This window comes from Lissotriton vulgaris, chromosome 4_1, assembly GCF_964263255.1.
Source record: "Lissotriton vulgaris chromosome 4_1, aLisVul1.2, whole genome shotgun sequence".
NCBI lineage: Eukaryota > Metazoa > Chordata > Amphibia > Caudata > Salamandridae > Lissotriton > Lissotriton vulgaris.
In genome coordinates, this window is record NC_141691.1 from 1,208,364,094 (window position 1) to 1,208,383,971 (window position 19,878).

General features: G+C 41.0%; 1 protein-coding gene across 1 annotated transcript in view; it reads right to left on the minus strand.

The window, feature by feature from the left end:
* The window catches only part of BAG1 (BAG cochaperone 1), a 290,695-nt gene that overhangs the window by 154,824 nt on the left and 115,993 nt on the right, over positions 1-19,878 (minus strand). Inside the window, exon 3 of the mRNA XM_086965420.1 lies at positions 14,900-14,982. Coding sequence (XP_086821546.1) covers positions 14,900-14,982 — 83 coding nt within the window. The remainder of the gene's footprint in view (positions 1-14,899; positions 14,983-19,878) is intronic.

The following is a 19,878-nucleotide window of genomic DNA, read 5'->3' on the forward strand; positions in this document are numbered from 1 at the left end:
TTTTGTGCTTGCTAAGGCCACTGCGTTTTGACCCCTCTGTCACCTCTGTTTGTTTTTTTATCTATATTTCATCTTCATTGATTTTCCTTACTCTGCTTCACCCTTTTCTTCATCTGTTCTTGCTAGTGTACCCCATTTACTTATTCACACAACCATTTCATCTTTCACCCGATTCTTTCTTCTTTTTTCACTCTATTGCACTTCATTCTTATATATGTACAACATTTGCTGTGATTTACATTTCAGATCCTTTGGATTTGGTGATTTTGTTTGTTATCGAGGTTGATTTTCCGTTTTAACATTTCTACTTTGTTTAGATCCCGCTTTGTTTTTGAACTTGGTCCCCTGCATTATACCGCTTTTTCCTTCTCCTATCCATTACCTTGCCTGCTATTCCATCTACCACTTTTTATGCTCTGTGACTTTTCTAACTCCTCCTTTTTTCACACTACTGTTTTCTTATGTCGTTCTGACCTCAACTGCAGCTCGCACCCTTGTACCTTTCTTTACTTACTCACGCCTTTAGTCCTTATTCACAGTCCCCTTTCTTTGTTCACTGCTCGTTTCATTTTTGGGTGGAGGGTATCGCGCTTTCATTTTTTTACACACAACTTTATTGTTTTGATTCGTAGCACACTCGCGTTTCCCTCTCTTCCACCATAGTCCTCTTTCTTTTTCGACTGCACGTTTGTTTAAACGCCAGTTCTCGGCGTGCACCACAATACACCCACACTCGCAAACCACCGGCAGAGTTCGCTTTGCCGATTAAGGACTTTTGCCGTAGACTATGCAGTAAGCCTAACCCTTTGTTTAATTGCTGCCGGTCGACATTGCTATTTACTGGGCTGCACATTTTCGGTCCGTTGTTTTCGGATCACCTTCACCTTTATTATGCACACTTTCATCTACGCTGCTTGTCTGTTTGGAACCAATCTAGGACTATTACACACTGCGGGCACGTTACTCCTGGACCTACTGCACCTTTATTTTAGTTCTCTTTTAATCACCCTGCTTGCCTGTTTCACAATTAACATTTGACTATTTCAGCCCACAGGCGATTTCACCATTTTTTTTTCTTTTTCTTCCTCACTCAAACCTTAGATCGTGATCGATCTTTCATCTCACCTTGTGTATGTGGGTGTCTCAGGGTCCACTTTAGTACTTTGGGCACTATAGAGCACTTTTTTGACCATCATCACAACGTCTTTTGGAAGTAGCACGTTTTAACCCACTTGGCGTGGCATGAGCCGTGGACTTTTTGACCATCATTTAGAGCTCATTTTTGACATCCGTGCTCCTACCTCGCGCTATATCCTCTGTATTTTTCTCTTTCCGTTTAGACATTCCTCCTGATGAAGAGCACCACTTTAAATGCATACGGGATGCATTTATGAATGACGAGTAAAACGCATAATTTGTTTGAAATGCAGCAATGCAGCGATTTGTTTCGAGATTATTCAACATTTGATTTATAAACTCATGAAGACTGGTTCAAAATAAACCATTCCTGAATAGAAAAACATTGGAGATTACTTTTTGGTTCCTATATTCCAAGGCGCACCCACGCGCTTGGAGGTTTCAAGATTTATCTTACAGAGTAAGATTTTTTCCACGGGTCCTTGACATCCACCATTTCAGGACCATGGACATCACTGAGGGCTTCTTCCTGGGGTGGAAGGGACCCCGTTGGCTTTTCTGCCTCTGCTCAGATGCAGTGGTGAATTTACATGTTGAGAAATGAAGAATATAGTCATTGGTAGTATTGAGGTATGTACATCCACGTTGTTGGTTTCAGTTTAATTCTGAACCTAGAAGAGCAAAAAAGATAGTGATAACTTGAGTGAGCAGATTGAACGGGGTTGTATTTGTTTACTAGGCATAAGGTGAAATTCAATCTATGTATCTGATTTCATCATCTCATTCAATGTGATGCTATATCCTATTTTGGGTTTAGGGGTAGACGTGACATCTCCAACACTTGGCTACACACACAATGTAGTTGTCCATTCCAATACCTATTTATGTAGAATTCAGGCACACAGGCAGTTTGGTTGTGTAAGTGGCATTGTTCATACGTTTATGACTCTATAGTTAAGGGATCACCTGGCATTGCAAATAAGCTGTTTGTCTTTCATGGCTGACATATATTAGGGGTAATCCATTGTTATAGCGTAACTCAGCCCATCAATAATTTGAGTTGATGTGTCCAGGAAACCATCAAACCAAGTGTTCAGACGTGTATTTGTGAAGAACATTGTCTGTACTTTACACATTCCCAGAGTAGTGTAGCTTATAGCTTATTAGTAAGATGGCTGACAGGTGAGAAGGGGGTAAACAAGTGTAGCAACTTGTTTGGAGTTGGAGTAATAAGGCCTCATAGCAGTTGTAGTCAGTTCTATGTCGCTTTTGCAACACATGATAAGCTGCATGAGTAGTGTAGCTCATTTGTAATATGGGCAAAAGGGGGCGAAGGGGTAAAGGAGTGTAGCATCCTGATCAGAGTTGGAGTGACAAGGACTAATGGTAGTTGCAGTTATTTGAATTTCACTTTTGCAACACTGAGAAGTGCTAAGCTGCATGAGTAGTGTAACTCAGTAGTAAGATGGGCAACAGGTTAGAAGGGAGTAACGGAGTGTAGCTACTTGTTTGGAGTTGGAGTGACAATGCCTCATGATAGTTGTAGTAAGTTCTATGTCACTTTTGCAACACTTGATGAACGTTAAGTGTACCATAGCTGTTGACAACATGCATTTGTGACGGACCACACATTTCCATACTGACGCATCATGAGTCCTGTATTGTTATTTTGAGGATGCATTTACAGACAGTATTGTAACATGTGGCAGGTCAAGGATTTTTAAGCATGTGGTATCATATGCACCAATACTAATTGCTACAAACAAACAAACATCTCAGATACTTTCTATGTTGCATGTTATGAAAGTAGATGGAGGAGACAATAGCAAAGGCAGAGGTGACAGCAAACAGGACATTGTGATAATGTGGCAGTTCTTGACGGGTAACTTACCAAAGTCCACTCCCTTAGGTATTCCTGACAAGCCCTCAGTATACAGGATGGCCAAGACCTTCTCCTTCCAGGGTAAGAGTGAAATGGTGCGCTGGGAGGGCCACCGCCAGTCCTCTGTGCCTCCAGGTACTAACTGTTGTACTTGCTGCGCAACCTCTGCCTGAGGGCGTTCCACCTCCTCCTAATGTCTCCATGTGTGAGCAGGGTGGTACCAACAGCATTTACTCTGCTGACTATCTTGTCCCAAGTTTCTGTTTTCATACTCTGAGGAGTGTGCTGGACTTGGACACCCAAAATGAGGGGCTCTACTCGAAGGATTTCATCCACCATGACTGTCAACTCTTTCGCAGTGCAGGTTTTATTTTCCTGGCATGGTGAATACGATGGTGGAAGTGGGTATGTGACTTGATTTAACTAGGATAATGGGTGCATTTGTGTCCCCAAAAAAAAACATATGAAGGTGGTGAAGAGTGATTAAGGGGAAGATCGAAAAAAGGGGTGCCTTATCCTAAATAATTTGAATCTGACCCAGATTACAGTACATGTCTTCTGGCCAACAGTTTGAAAGCAAGGGATACTAGTCAGGGATGGGGTGGTTTTATAGTGTGATTTGCAGGCACATTTACTTTCTAATGCACATCAGGTTTTTATTTTTCAAAAGCATCCAAAGGTCTAAGTTGTGCTGTATTATTTGTTGTGTACCACAGCGGCAAGCACCATTGGAGAACCGCCATTTGTTGAGCACCACTGTGAGACTGCTCTTACGACTGTGTAGTATTAATATACTAAGCGCTTGGGCCACGGGTCTGGCAGCGTCCGTGGATGCACCACCACCATTTTGCACCGCCACAGGACCGCAGGGTGGTCCGCCGTGCCAGAGATTTGAGTTTCAGACTACACAACTCATTATCAACGGTCAGTCGGGCACCAGGAGAGTGGTGGCGTGGACGACACAGGCACGGTCCTAGGGCGGTCAGATCAACAAACTCATTATCAGGCCCTTAGTCTTGTGAGCTGCACGTGCCTCCCTTCAGGGCCAGAGGGAGATATAGCTACCTAGACTATTTAATGTAACTACTTTCCGTACAATCCTGTTGGAAAGCTGGTAGAGCTGAGTCAGTGTCAGTCATATTTAAAGTTTGTGCTTGGTTTGTAACTCACTCCTTCCCAGTCTTAATGTTCAAAATATAACAGATTAGCCAATTACATATTTTCATGTCTTCACATCTCCCAATTTTCGACGAGAACAGGAACAGTGCTTAGTCTGCCTTAACATAAGTTAAATAGGACAATGCTGAGAACACACACATCACTGGGCCCATTAGAAAGCCTATCAATTGGTGTCACATTGTATTTAATTTGTAAGCAAAGTATTTTTACTATTAAGACTTGGAAGGAAGGAGTCAATCGTGCATAAACTTTAAATATGACACATACCCAGACTTTTGCGGCCCACCAATCACCAGCTTGTGACCCACCAGAGGATCCTGATCTACAGTAGTGTAAAAGCTGTTCTAGACTGCATCTCTTGCATGTCTGTTAATTTACTATTTATAAAAATTCAGTGGGTTTAATTTCACAAAATCACTGGCATACAAATGAAAGTATAAAAAATACACAAAGATAGAAGTGGTCATTTGACTTGGAATAGATTATAAAATGTCCACATACCACACAAAATTACACAGATTTCACAATTAACGGAAACTCTAGGAAACGCATATTTTACAGTTGGGAAGCAAATGCCTAGCATGCAGTTATTAGGTCACTAACTCACAAAGCCATTTTGCCAACAACTAGAATTTGAGTAATAAACGCACAAAGTGTATTGTACAATCCCTTGCAAATATCAAAATCTTTCCTTCAACTAGGTTTTGCCCCTCTGCATGTCACATTAAGATGATTTGACAAGACAGAATAAATGTACTTCAAACACATCTGGGAGACTAGAGCTCCCATATAATCTTTCCACCACCACTTCACATATTCATTTCAGATCATTCTTGTATCTGGGACATTTCCTTAGTCCGTTTAGGTCCTATGAGCAAATGCCTTAATTTATTTTGCTCAGCTTTAAGTAGCTTACTTCTAGGAGTCATGTTACTAGGGGAATATAATGATTTGTGTTTTTGGATCATTAGAGAAGTAATTTAGCTTTGGTAGGCACTGCTGATCCAGGCCAAATTTTTCTGAATTACATTTTTTAAAATGGCAGATTTGTTGCTGTGATGATGTAATATTTCAGGAACCATGAGATCTATATACTTCATTCAGATGTCAAAACATAGCTTTTGGGGGTCAAATAGTTTTATAGAGACAGAAAATAATTCCTCAGAGCAACCGTTCCGCAATTTTCCAAAATGGAGGGTGTAATAGAGACCTATATAAAAATGAAAAATAAAGGCTTTTAATCCTTTTATGTATACACCAAACAACGTTTATGATCTGAATATGAAAGGGAATAATGTTTATCACTCCTATTTTAGACACATTTTCATAGTTCACTTTATTTATTTCAGCAATCGCTCATGGTACGTTTGCAGATTGTTGAACATTTGAGAAGAACATATCGGCAGGGACATCTTTTTGTAGCAAATGTTTTGCAATTAACTGTGAGTCTAGGTTCTGAGTGTGAGAGCATTAGGAATTTGGTAGGTTTTAGCAGCGCCATCAATATCTTCCCATCCAAATTCACATGGATCTTTCGCTCTATATGCAGGATCCAAAATATTGACACATCTTCTCATCAAGTAGAACGCTCTTTTTGATGTGTCTGCGCACAGAACATGGCGTCGGTGGAAGGTCACTTAGTGGGACCGATCTCCAGAACTCACTATACGAAGTTCATCAAATGTGTGACAGTCACAACTCGTTTTCCACACACCCAAGTGTATTTTTCTACACCTTTAAAGTAACCTTCTTCTTCCGTCTCAGCAAATCCTTTTAGAAACTTCAGAGGTTCAGCATTTAAAACTCCAACCTTTGTTCCAATGTTGCTCATAGTTTCAGCAACCGTTTAAGAATATGTGCCTTGATATGAAAACTGGGCATCTCTGGGTCAAGTTTCTTGTATAGAATATGAAGTGGGATTCAGTGTCTTTTCTAAAACTGATCCATAACTCTGACAATTCTTGACTTATGTGCAATAAATCTAAGTGCCACAATAATAACATCTGTGTCATTTGACAGTACAATGACTCTATTGTAACCATTTCGAACAGCCCACTCAACAGGCGGTCCAACACGAACGTCAGCCCCCTCCAGTTTGCGGTTAAGCTCTTGAACAATATGGCCGGTACCTTGTAAATATATCTCTGCAGGAAGCAAATCATCATTGATAATACATCAACTTGTAATATTTGGAAATTCAGTATTCACTGAAGCATCAGCAATGTTTTTACATCTCCAAGTTCATCTTGTTCAATGTTGATGACTAGGATTTATCAAGTTGCACAGGTATAGGTATTGAATTTTCGATACAGGCAAGGTCAATTGTTCCACTTGTAGACATTTGTCTGATTCTCTCACATTCTTTGACATACAGTTCAAGATAACACTCAAAAACAATGTGCAGTTTTTGAAAGAAGCACAATTACTTTGATATCTGCAGACCAGCCTGGCCTCTCCAAAGTTTTGCATGGATGAAATCTTGACCATTTGCAACTGTGACATATAGTCCACAACAGCAGCAGTTTTCAATGAGGACACCTTTTTGAATTGAAATTCTTTTGGGTGGAAGTGTTTTTTTTTAGTTCTTGTACGAGTTTGTGCTTCACTCGTCTGGTTGCAGCTTCTCCATCAAACAATGCATTTGTTGGAAGAAGATCAAGCAAAAGAATGTCCTTGATAAATTCACCTCTTTCTTTTGCTACATGCATCTCTCTATGTGCTTGTAAAAGATTTTTTTTTTGTAAGCGGTTTTGAGTGGCTGGTTGGACGAAACTCTGACTATCTCAGTTAAAGTGTGGAAGTTTATCTTTAGTGATTATGTCAAACAGCTTCTTCTCTTTCAATACAAATCTCTCCTGCTTCAGTTCGGTGTATAGTTTTGATCCATGTTTCAGAACATCTAGTAGACATGTCTTTATATCGTTATCCACATATTGTTTGGCCGTGAAGTTGAGTAGTAACACAGGCTTAATCATTTGAGAGAGGTTTCCTTGCTGCTGCATGAAATGAGAAGGCTGTCAACATGTTTATTAAAACGTTCTCCTCTTTCCCACAAGTTCATGGTAAGGAACAGTTTTATGATGGACTATCCATTTTGAATTTGTCATCTTTTGCAAAACATTGCAAATAGAAAGGACCACATAGTAAACTAGCTGTCATTGAGCAGCAACATATTCACTTTTACATGTCTGACCAAAAATTCCCTTTTCTCTGATCTCTGGGTCATCTGTTCAAGTGTTATATATGGAGCCCAGCATTGAACCCTCCCTCTCCGTCTTTCACCACAAAATGCCTTTGGATTAATTTTCTGAAGAAGTATCGTTGTTTTCACCTATTGCTTCTTCACTCTTTCCAAATACCAGGACTCATATCTCAGATAGTTTATGCAATTAAAGTCTCTAAACTCAGTAATCAGTGACTTTAGTCTTCACTTGGAGCTCACAATCACCCTCACGATCAGCAGGAACCACATTTTTCACTACAGCTATCATGTGTAAAACATTTCCCCAGTACTTGCAAAGTTCCGATTTTTCTTCACATTCTTTAACAAAATCTACAAACTTGGTTTTCTGATTTTGAACTGAGTATATTGAACATTGCCTGGCTTTGCATTATGTCTTTTGAATGATGTGCACCCTTTGCCTTGTTCACTTCTGAAAGACATGTTGATGGCTTGTAGTGATTTTGCACACGTTGGCAAGGGAGTTGGGTAATAAGTTTGCAGCTTTGTTTGTTTATGCCTACAGCTGACAGCTTGTTTTCCAGCAGCTGCTTCATTGGTACAGTCTTGAAAAAGCACCATGGCAGTATCATGAATACTGGATGTTCCAGAAAAAGAAGAGCGGTCTTTAAAATCAAAATAATCAAGAGCAGAAATTGTAGATCCTTTCCTGATAAAGGGAATTGCAAGTGGTGTGCCGTCGGATTCACAAGATTTTACAGCATGAGCTGCTAACAAGTTCCTGCTCCCTAATATGGCATTATAACTTGTTGATACACCAATCCAATTAATTGAAGTGATTAGCTCTCAACTTTTTCACTTGAGCAGTCATCATATGTAGTTTTCTTTTGTGTCTGTGATGTAATTCATAAAGCATGATTTGGAAAGGACAGTACATTTGCACAGCTTAAGCCTGTTGGTTCATGGGATTGCCTTCTATTTCTTCACTTATATTTTGAAAGGCATTATCAATGTTGTTGGCTTCTGTTCCGAACTTAAGAACTTTAGCAGTTTTGCTTTGCTGATACTAAACAATGATGTAAAAATATGTTAAAAAAGGGGGTGGTGATGGACGGAGCATCTGAATCAATCAAACACTCACACCCAGTCAAAAGATCTGGGTTTAATCCATCACCGTTCTTTAGCCCACTCTGCCACCCCAGTTCAGACATGGCTAAATGCAAATCAGTCTGACCCTGTGCCTCATGGGAACAGTCCAGCCGAACTGCCAAGCCATGTCTTCCCTGGACCAGAAACAAGCTTCTGAGGACCGGTTTCTGGCATTCCTGCCGTCTTCAGCCCAGCTTGCTTGAATCCAGTGGCAAAGTGACCAAGGGACTCACGTCTGAGCATTTTCACCCCGAGTGGGCTGGGTATGCTCAGACGTGAGTCCCAGGCTCTCCACATCACTGGAGTCAAGCTATCCAGGCTGAAGAAGGCTGATAGCCAGAAACCGGTCCTTGGATGCTTGATTCCGGTTTAGGAAAGACATGGCTTGGTAGTTCGGGCTGGACTGTTCCCATGAGGCACAGGGTCAAGGCTGATTTGCATATAGCCATTGTCTGACCTAGGGTGGTGTGGAGTGCAAAAAAACTATGGATTTAGGCCGAGATCTTTGTACTGGGGTGAATGTAAGACATTGTTCTGCATTCTGTCCATCAACTGTGTTTTTTGTAAAAATATGTTAAGGCAACATCAGGCATTCTTGTTGACTCCAAAGATTTGCAGAGCTCTTGGGCATCATAAAAATTGTCATTACGTTTAAAATCGAAATCTTTCAGGATCTTTCGTAAAATGGTTCCTGCTGATTATACTGCTTCCTGTGATCTTATTTTGGCAGCAAGAACTCCAGGAGTCAAATCAGCTGAGAGTACCATAAGTGGCTCATTCCTCTTGTTAGATAGACAAAAACAAATATTGTCATTGTACATGATCACCAGCAAATCTTAATTCCATTATTATGGATCAATACAGGTTCATGAATGTTGAGCATTATTTCTCTAATCTCACGGAGTGTGAACCCGTAACCATCACTCAAGAGTGGCTTTAAAACTTCATTTGCTTTTTCAAAGAGGGCAAACTTAACTGAAGGCTGGTCGGTTACGTTGCTGCTAGGTGCTTATTGTACATTCATATTTTCAAATGTATGCACACATGCAGTTAGGGTGGGCATACAAATCCACTGTAAATACATTCAACTCGCTGTTTAGATCAGTTATTCACATCTACTTTGCACAGTGTTTTGACGCCTAGAGGCTGTATTTTAGTTTCACATTTTTCATATCTTGTAATACATTTCTGCACAGTATATGGTCAGATATTTTGAGTCTTACACTTAACCCATCTGCATTTCACAGTGGGTGGTCTATTAACCCAAATATCTTCTCTTTTACACAAATAATGTTTTGCAACCTAGCACACTTCGAAACAAAACTCTGTGCATTCATAATATCACCAGCAAAACTGCACATCCACAGAGGGCATTTTTTTAATATGCATTTGTGTATCACCAGCCAGTGGTGGCCGGCATGGCGCGTGGGTGGGGAGGTGGTTGCGGGAGGGTCGCAGGGGGAGAACGCACTGGGATGATGCGGAGGGTTCATGATAAAAATTTAAAAAACTTATCTTGAGGCTGGGTCCTGTGTCTTCTCTGCTCCTTCTCTCTTGCCTCGGACTCACACAGGAACAAAAAGCAGGCAGCCAAGCTCCCTCCCCTAAGCCAACTATGGTTGAAAACATCATCTTGGAAGAAACGAGCTGCAGACAAAAACATGTTTGCCCTTTGAGACTCGCGTAGTCTGTACTTTGTTCTCCTGTCAGTCCCTTTGTCCTTGTCCTGGTTAAACCACAGATAACACATTGAAGATCCTCTGCTTTCTGATCAGTTGTGAGAGGTGGACGAGGGGTAGCCATCAATCTATTAAGAGGATGGGCACAGGGTTTGGTTGCCCTTGCTTTCTCAGAAGGCTCAGATACTTGTTGTGATTTGACTGGTTTCTGATTTTTTTGACAATTTTAATAATAATAATAATAATAATAATATTAATATATTTGATCCTCTTCACCCATCAGTTTCAATCTTTTGTGAACTTATAGTGATCTCACAGGTGAGTCATTGGCCCTAACTCGGTTGCACTCTGGGAGGGCCCTGGGGCCTAATGGATTTCCATACGAGCTCTTCAAGGCCTACATGGGGGCTTGATTCATTCAGCAGTCGTCTTTTTTCTGACTGGAGACATGTGGAGATAGTGCTGTTACCTAAGCCTAGGTGACCAGTAGATGATCATTCCTCCTATCGCCCTATTTATCTCATAAACAGGAAGTAAAAATCCTGGCAAATGCGTTAGTGAACAGATTAATACGCTTCATCCCCAACTTTATTCTTTCCAACCAAGCTGGCTTTATGCTTCAACGTGCCACCTGGCACAATATTGGGCGTCTCTATAATGCATTTGCATTGACGGACAAGTTGGAGGGACCTTTGGCTGTTCTTGCGGACATCGATAAGGCCTTTGATTCTATGAGTTAGGTGTACTTGTTTGCACTCCTTTGCTGCTTAAATTTTGGCCCTGGATACTTATCCTGCCTTAAACTACTATATACTTGATTACAATACATGTGTGGGTTTCCACTGCTAGCTAAGATTTGTTCCCAATTCAGTGGAGGACGATGCAGGTTTGCCCCATCCCCCTGCCGTTGGCTCAAGCCATGAAGCCTTTGGTGCTGTGGGTGAGGATGGCCTCTCAAGCAAAACTTCCAGCCATTACCCTAAGACATTCAAATCTACTGTGTTTACGTTAGGTAGCCGCCCCCAAGATCTCGGCTGGGCAACAGGATTGCGAATTGCTGCGGGTGGGTTTAAATTTCTGGGGGTGTTTGTGACCCTGATGCTGATTTGCCAACGGTGCATCATTTGGAACATGTGCTGGCTAGATTAAGGGACGATATTCGGGGCTGGTCAGTCTTGCCTTTGTCCCTCACTGGCAGCTCAGCCTTTTTTTAAATGATGTCACTGCACAGATTTTGGCATCAATTGCAGAATTTCCCATACGCCATTCCACGACAATGGTTTTGTACTGTAAATTCTATTCGTAATAGTTTCCTTAGGGGGGAGCGCAACCCCCTGCATTGCTCTTGGTAAATGCTTTCAATCTACCTACTGTGGGGGAACTGCTGTGACGCATATTGAGTCCTAATATTTGACGTTGCATTTATTGGTAATTAATGACTAGTTGTACGATTAGTAGGGCGAACCCACCTATGCGTCCGAAAAGTGGGCAATGGGAAACACTTCCATCACTTCACATCTATATGTAGGGGGCGACCAGGGTAGCATTGACTCAACGGAGACACTCTCTATGACGGATGGGGTGGTGGTGACGCAGTAGACCTCAATATGGCAGTGCTGGCTGATGCCACATGTAAAACCGTTTGAGGGCTTTCATAGATGGGATCTAATATGACTCTCCACTATGGACGACGTTATGCGCAAGACAGTCTTCAAATCCTTCCGGACCCTGCAGGAAGAATATCAACTCCATCACAGCCTGTTTCGTTGCTGCCTTAAGCTCCGTCACGCCCTAACGCCATATCTCATAACCTTGCCTGACCTTCTGGAATATAAACCTTTGGAGGGCAAACTTCTCATGAGAGACCTGTGCTATCACAAGATCACAAAGATTTATCAGACAGTCATCTCGAACCACTTTGACACAATCCCGGCACTCTGAAAAGCATGGTTGTTGGATATAGGGGATCTTGAAGATGAGGATTGGACTGGGACTTTGGGGCACCAAGGAAGGCAGCTATTGTCGTTAGACTTGGGTTTATAGAGCTAAATAACTCCATAGGGTAAGGTTTACCCGTCAAGGGCTGTGCAGCGGAGGGTGATCGATTCCTCAACCAGCCTTCATTGTGAAGTGGGGGGTGGTACATTTTTGCACACTTTATGGGGCTGCCCTGCCTTGGACTGCTTCTGCTGGGGGATGACGCCTTTTTGCGGTGGGTTTTGAATTGGACAGTCTGGATGAACCCTAAGCTCAATCTTCTCCACATCACAGATAAATTAGGAGGTAATCTATATATAAGCGGTCCCTACTATTCCTGGGTCTGATCCTGGGGTAGTGAGACATAGCAAGAGAATGGATAACTGCACATACCCCCTTCCCCCCGTACCATGCAGTGTGGCAAACTGTGTTGGATCGTTGTATTGGTCTAGAGGTGGTGGTGTACAAGTTTGGAGCTACCTGCAGAACCACCAAAAAATATGGAAACCATGGGCAGATTACAAGGACATTGTTTTATAATTGATCTGTTCTATGCGACACAAATTATGAAATTCATCTGTTTATGGGATAAACTAGGGTTGGGAGCGACAGTCCCAGGTGATTTGGTTACTGGACATGCTTTATATCCTGCTATTGGATTATAGGTGGGGGTGGAGCGCGGCGACATGCGCTGGTACTTGCTTTTATCTCTTTCCTACGCTATAATTTTCTTCGTATGTTGCCATATTGGACCTAGTATGTGTTGTAAAATCAATAAAATCTGTTAAAAAAAATGCATAAAATCACATATCAAAAATATGATATAAAATATATTTCCTTTAAAACCCAGATGTATCACTTTGTCTACAAAACTACACAACAGGCGATGGGGAGAGCAGTCAATATGCGCAACCTGGTCAATTATGCAGCATGCAGAAATTTAGATTAGACATTGACCACAGGTTTACAGTACACAACCCAATGGTACAAGCCACCTAGATCTAGGTTTAGAATTAGCCGGGCAGACTAACAACATGTGTTCTTCTGTTTCCTTCTCATAGCTACATACTGGGCAAGACTTAGAAGCAGACACAGACATTAGCCAAGATGGTGAAATGCCATACCTAAACTTCAAATAATATATTCTTGTGAGTACTAGGTTGATAAAATCAAGAAATCCCTCTGCCCTAAATACACATTTATAGAGGAGAAAGGATTTAGTGGGACTACCCATGCTGTCAGATAGATCATTTGACTGTTCTTCTGGCCCAAAATCTGTACTTTACAGCAGCTCCCACAGGTGAACTGATGGAGAACGGCACATGCCAAATGGTGCTCAGGCCGAGGGTCGATCAGAGACCCCCTGACATAGGTTAAGCAGGGAATCCTCTGGGATTGTTAGTAACCAACAATATCCGTCAGGGCTCTCTTTATGGGTTCAGTTCCAGAGTACTCCAGACTCTAATCCAATATAGAATAGGATGTAGCTTAGCAAGATCCACAAATGGCCTCAAATCAAGATTCAATCTCAGGGACAATAAGGGAGTCCCTTGAAATTAGTGTTGAATTCTTAGACTGTAATACATCAAAAAAAGGATCTAGTTAGAGTGGTGTGAGGACTCGCCCAGGCAAAAATCCCCCATACCAGTGGTGCTTACTTAATTTCATCTTGCAAAACTGGCTGTCTGTGCTTTAGATGGAAAGGAAAATTAGAGTCTGATTCTGTTGAACCAAGCATTTGTTTTACAAACCTGTAGGGAAACCGCTTAAACACATCTATTCATGACGGCACCAAATATTGAGGTTTGAAAGCTCTTCCTGTTGTATATAATTATAGGAAATCCATATCCCAAAGCATGTTTGGATCCTACCAACTCCCTCCAGACATTTACTTCAGCAAAACTGGTGTTTAAAATCTATGAAACTGTATTCTAATTAAATTGGTAGTCCCGACATAATATTAGATAACACTTGTTTAACCACGATGTCAGAAAATGTGATTCCCAGGGCGAAAAAAGATGCCTACATATCAATTTATATGGTAATGTTCAAAGGCAGGCCTCACGGTTCCTCTTACATTTTCTGTTAAAGTCTCTCCATTCTCTGTTGGCTCTTTTCAACATTATGTATCTGAAGAACAAAAACTGTGACCTAAAATTAAATATCTAAACTGCTGCTTAAAATTTGAAAATGAAGCAAAAGTAACATTATACCCAATTCCCCATCTATACCCTATAAAGAGTGCTGAAGCACTTGTCCGTACAGGCAGCCTGCTACGACGTGCAGGGTGCATGGTTGTTGTTTTTCTTCTGATCCTATGTCGCAAATGTCCTCATGTTGTACATGATGACCACTGGGTTGCAGTTATCGTGTCATGAAATGAAGTGCTTAGTAGTGTGTTGGAGGAGAAATGAAAGAGTTAGATGTGCAGACCACATTCTGTAGAATGCTAGTAGCCTTGGTCAGCTCAGTTGATTCCTTGTGGCTCTTTCTTATATACAGTTCACTTTCTTTCGCATATTACCTTTTCAGTTAGACAATATATACAAGTAAGAAATACATCACATGAAGAAAGCAAAGTTCGACTAAACAAGATTAACAGAATAACCAAAATTAAAGTGAAAAGCATGCTGTAAAGGATCTGCAAAATTTTCCAACATTACCAGTGCATAGCTAAGAGTTTTGAGATTTATTAAGCAAAATACTCCACCTTACCCTTTTTCCAATCAACATAACTTTGCATCCATTTTTAACTCCAAGTGCAGACAGTGGCTTCTCCATCTCTTTTAGAGATTTTCCTATACAAAAACAAAAAGCAAACTTAATAAAACAACTGGATATGTCGCAGATCTTCACGCACCAGTGTTTGATGAGCAAACCTATGTTATAAAAATAGACACGATCCTGTTAACACTACTGATGATGGTTCTAGTCTCTGGGAAGAAGATGGTGTAAGTGTGAAGCCGAGCAGCATCTAGTCAGAAATGATGTACAAGATATTCTGTCTCATCCAGTCAGAATAAAAGCAGTGTTGGACCTGTTCTGAAGATTCTTGCCTGCAGAACTTGTCTTAAGAGATCAGACTCTCATCAGTCAGGTGGGCCATGGAATGGGGGTGATGACCACTGCCACAGCATTTATTTGCTGATTCCGAAAACATGGTTTGGGAGAGGTGCGAAAGCAAATATATGAAAATATTGTTGGGCCTCCCCAAAGGTGCAATGTCCCAGGCAATAAGATTAGAAGAAAAACTGCAAGCCTGAAACTTCCTAGCCTATAACTCAACCCTGCGTTTTTGGGATAAACCTTTGGTCCAGAATACTCAGAATATATCAGCCTGCTGTGCCACTAAAATAGAAAAAAGTGAATTACTGTGGGCAAAGAAGGTGAAGAAAAGATTGTAAGACATTGTAGGAACTTTAAAATTAGAATGAAAAATAGCTGAAACCTCACTCTCCAAAGCAGAATTAAAATTGCATGTAAAAAAGAACCTAGGTTGGCGGACTTGAAATATGTAAGGAATAAACCCTCCGCAAAATACATGGTATATTCTTGGGAAAATACAAATGTATTTCCATACTTATCTGTATTCCCAGGTGCCCGGTTACAATTACTACTAAAGTACCGGATTGCATTAAATGTGCGTTATGTAAGAGTGAGAAATGTCAACCCCTCCTAGATCTAGATACTAACTGCACCTGCGGTCTGCCGTCTTATAATTTTAATGTTCATGTTTTAATTGATTGTCGCCATTTTTATAGGCTCTGTTGCTTGATTTTAAAACCTCTTCTTAAAAAATAATATATATTGTCGGAATGAGGCACTAACACTTTTGTTAAGGATGGAATTCTTTGATGTGGCTTTCACACTGGCTAAATTTCTTTAAAATGGTTGGATTAATGTCATATAGTGTAAATAGTAGGGGATCGGGGATTTTAGCAGAACGGTGTAATTATATATCAAATGTTTTTGTTTTTAAGGAATGTATGTTTCAAAGATTGTGTTTAAACATTAATAAAGTATGAACTGAACTAAAACATGGTTCATTTTTAGGTTTGTCTTTAGATTTCAACTACCTTTTCCCATTTAATTAGTTATCCTTGTCATTTCACTTTTTTAATTTACTTCAACATTTGATCCTCTGTGGCATTTGTCTTGCTCTGTCTGTATGTCTCCACCTCTCTCTCCGTAGTACTAGATTACTTGGTTGCATGGGATTGAATTTGCAACAATGGATACAACATGCATACAAGCACACTTAATACTTGTGGCTGAGGATACTTGCATTATTAGAGGGGGTGTCGTGTGAGTCTGTTTTGTGTGTGTGTATGTTTGTGTGTAGAGTCTTGAATGACCAGAGAGGTGTGTATGTGTGTGTGTCACAAGTTATCTCAATTACATTTGAGTTTTTTGATAAATGTGATTTGCTGGGAAATGGCACAGGCTATTTTTTTCGGCATCTTAAAAATATTGATTTGAAAAAAGAATCCTAGTGTTCATGCTGTGGTGAAAAGATTCCAAAGCCGTGCTTGCGGCTACAGCATGAGAGGTACCGGACCCAGAGTCCTGGGGAGGCACTAAGAGGGTTGGGAAAAATACACCTAAAAATGAGAAAAGTTTGCAGTGCTACAATCATGAATTAAATAAAAATTGGATTTTCCAAACACCATTTTGTGAATAGGAAAATAACACCTTTTTTTGCTGAAAATTCAAGATTTTTATTAAAATCGCTAATCTTTCAAATAAAAAAAAAAATCAAATTAGTTCCCCCATTTAAAAATAAAAAAGATGTGCATAGCAAGGTATGGCTGCCCGCAAAGGCAACTAGCGGGTGTTGGTCACCTGTGGTGTGCTGGAAGCAGAGCCAACACCCACTACTCACAGCCTGTGGTGTGGTGGGGATGATTTGTTATTGCCATCGTCAGCCTCTAACCCCACCCTCTCACAACTGTTCATAGGGTGGGGTGGGGTCAAGGAGGCTTGCTGATCCCACCACACCCGGTGACTAGTATGGAAAGGGTGGGATGGTTTTGCTCCAGTCCCTGTTGGACATGAAGCCCCAAGAACTGCAGGGCTTCAGCAGGAACGCCCATGGACAAACCTTTCACCCATGTCATCAGGGGGTAGAGCTTAGCACAGGAGGAAATGATTTTGCCAAGCTCATGACCTCACAGGTCTCCAGGCTTTGAGCCCATCAGCCCAGAAAATGGTATTTGATGCAAGTCTCGCTGAGATTGCTTTGCAGGTGCAGCAGAACACTCTTAGCGATTTAGTGTACGACTGAGGGTGAGTGATTTTAAGTACGGCCCTAAAGCACACCTTTTAATTCAGAACAGAGAATAGTGGATTAAAACAAAAATCTTCAATAAAGAAAAACCTATTTAATAGAGAAGAGAAGAGAAGAGAATGAAAGAGGCGGCACCCCAACGGCCAAGTAGGGGAACCGCCCATAGCATGCAGCCCTTTGTGTGGAGGCAGGACACAGTCTATTTAGGTGTAAGTGGGGCTGTGCACAGCTCCTCTCTCCTATCCTGTCAGTGATGGCCATTCCAGGCAAACCTAAGCTCCCTACTGTGTGTGGCTATCTAGGAGGAATACACAAAGCCCAAATGTCAGCTACATCCAGTCATGTGCCCAGAGACAGGCTATGGGAACCAAAGGGATAATTTATGTCAATAAAATGGGAACCCAGTTCAATATACAATGATAAAGGAAATGGTGTTTAAAAAGGAGTGGGGGTTTTCGTGCTGGAGTGAAATTTAAAAATACCTTGCTAGTAGGTATAATGGTTCGCCGGCAGCCGTATCAAATAGGTTACACAAGGGGGAAAGAACTTGATGCAAGTGTGACTACAGTTTTCCCTCCCCCTTTAGGAAACATGACGCAATATCAAAGCATTATACATAAACAGAGACAATGATCTCCAGAAAGGTTGTAACTGTTTATATCCCCTTTCAGTAGCATGCAATGATTATGCGTCCATTGTAATACTATAGGATTGGTACAGGGAGTTCAGTTCCCTAGGGGCACGGCTTTAAACATGTTGAACTTTTAGGAAATTATGTCCATGACAAACTTTATTTCCTAATCTTCACCCTTTTAAATCGTAGAGACTAGAGGTAAGAGTAAATAGGATACACCTACTAGCCAGGTATTTTTAAGATGCACTCCATCACAAAAACTCCCAATCCTTTTTAAACATAATTTCCTTTATAATTGTATATTCAACTGAAATGCTCCCGATTATTCCGTAGGTCACAGCGCGCCCTAAGGGACTAAATTATTAATGATCATGAAGTTAAAAGTAATATAAAGAAAAACAGCATGTCTCTTGAAAGGCAAAGATACTCAGAGGATGGTCGAATGGCTAAAATTGGCTGGTAGATGTAGGATGATGGAGAAACCAAAATACAGGCTGGGCGGGTCACCCCAAAACACCGAAGGATAAGGGGCTGGTAGGAAAACACATTCTTAATTTAAGGGAGATTGAAGCTGCAGTCTTGATGTGAATTTTTGTTTAAATCCCACAAAGTCAAGACAATATAATTTCAGTTTAGTGAACAGGTTTCTGTGAGTAATCCGTAGCATATCCATTGTAGCTTGGCATCAGCAGCAGATGTCTCTCAGAGAGACTGTGGTGCATGTGCAGAAACACCAAATCAAAATTTTAGTTCAGAAATTGGGAAGTCAAAATTCCCAAACAAATTGAGTTGAAAGGAACCAAATGTATTGATTAAAATTACACCAGAGTAAAAAAACCTGGACGATGGAATCAGGAGGTGTAACGTAAGCAAAAGGTTGAATTAAAACATAATACATTAAAAATCGAATGCAAGTCTGGAGGAAGGTATAGACCTGGGCATTGGTAACCTCCCAAGCTAATCAGCAATGGCGACAACTCGGCGAAAGGTTTGGTTCACCACAGTAATGCATTAAGGAGGACCTGGACTAAGGTAATCTTTGTAGCTGACAAGCAGTAAACAGTTTACGACTCATCAAGGATGACAGATTTGCTTTCAGACTTAAACTTTTCTACAGCTGCGAAATCTTCGCCAAGGTTAGACTAGGAGCTTTGGAAAGGCTGTTCCTACACAACCAGCTACTATTTTTCCGTGCTGCACGGTAGAGCTCAAACCTTGCAGTCCAAAACTCAGAGTGGAATAAACCAGAAAAATCTAGCCATCAAGGCTGTCTTTTTGGGGGTAATCTTGAATCCCTGGCCTGGGTCTCCTGAGATAGACATTTACAAAATCCCTACTTTCAAGAAATGTTATGGAATTTTTTCACCAGTAGTCCAAAAGTCATCAAACCTTTAGCAAACACTTATTGTGAACTCTGGACAAAAGGTCCAAGCTGTAAAAAGAATTCCCATAATTTACAATCACATCTAGAGCCAAACGCCTAGCTGCAACAGTTTACCTGGTATTTTTCGAGGCTCGCATAGTTCCCTCTTTCTTCATTACCTTCCACGTTTTGACACCATGAGACAGAAGTTCCAATAGAAGCCAGCATCCTAGTAAGGACCTAGATAGCTTTGTCCTTGTGAGTCAGTATGAGGCGAACTTCCTCAGCCTTTGGAGCAGCTTTCAAGTCCAGATATTTAGCATAAAGCTGAAGATGCGATCTACACAATTCTTCACCAGAGTTCATCCACAATGCTTCTCTTTTCTGATCAGTTCTCTGCGCTACCTGAG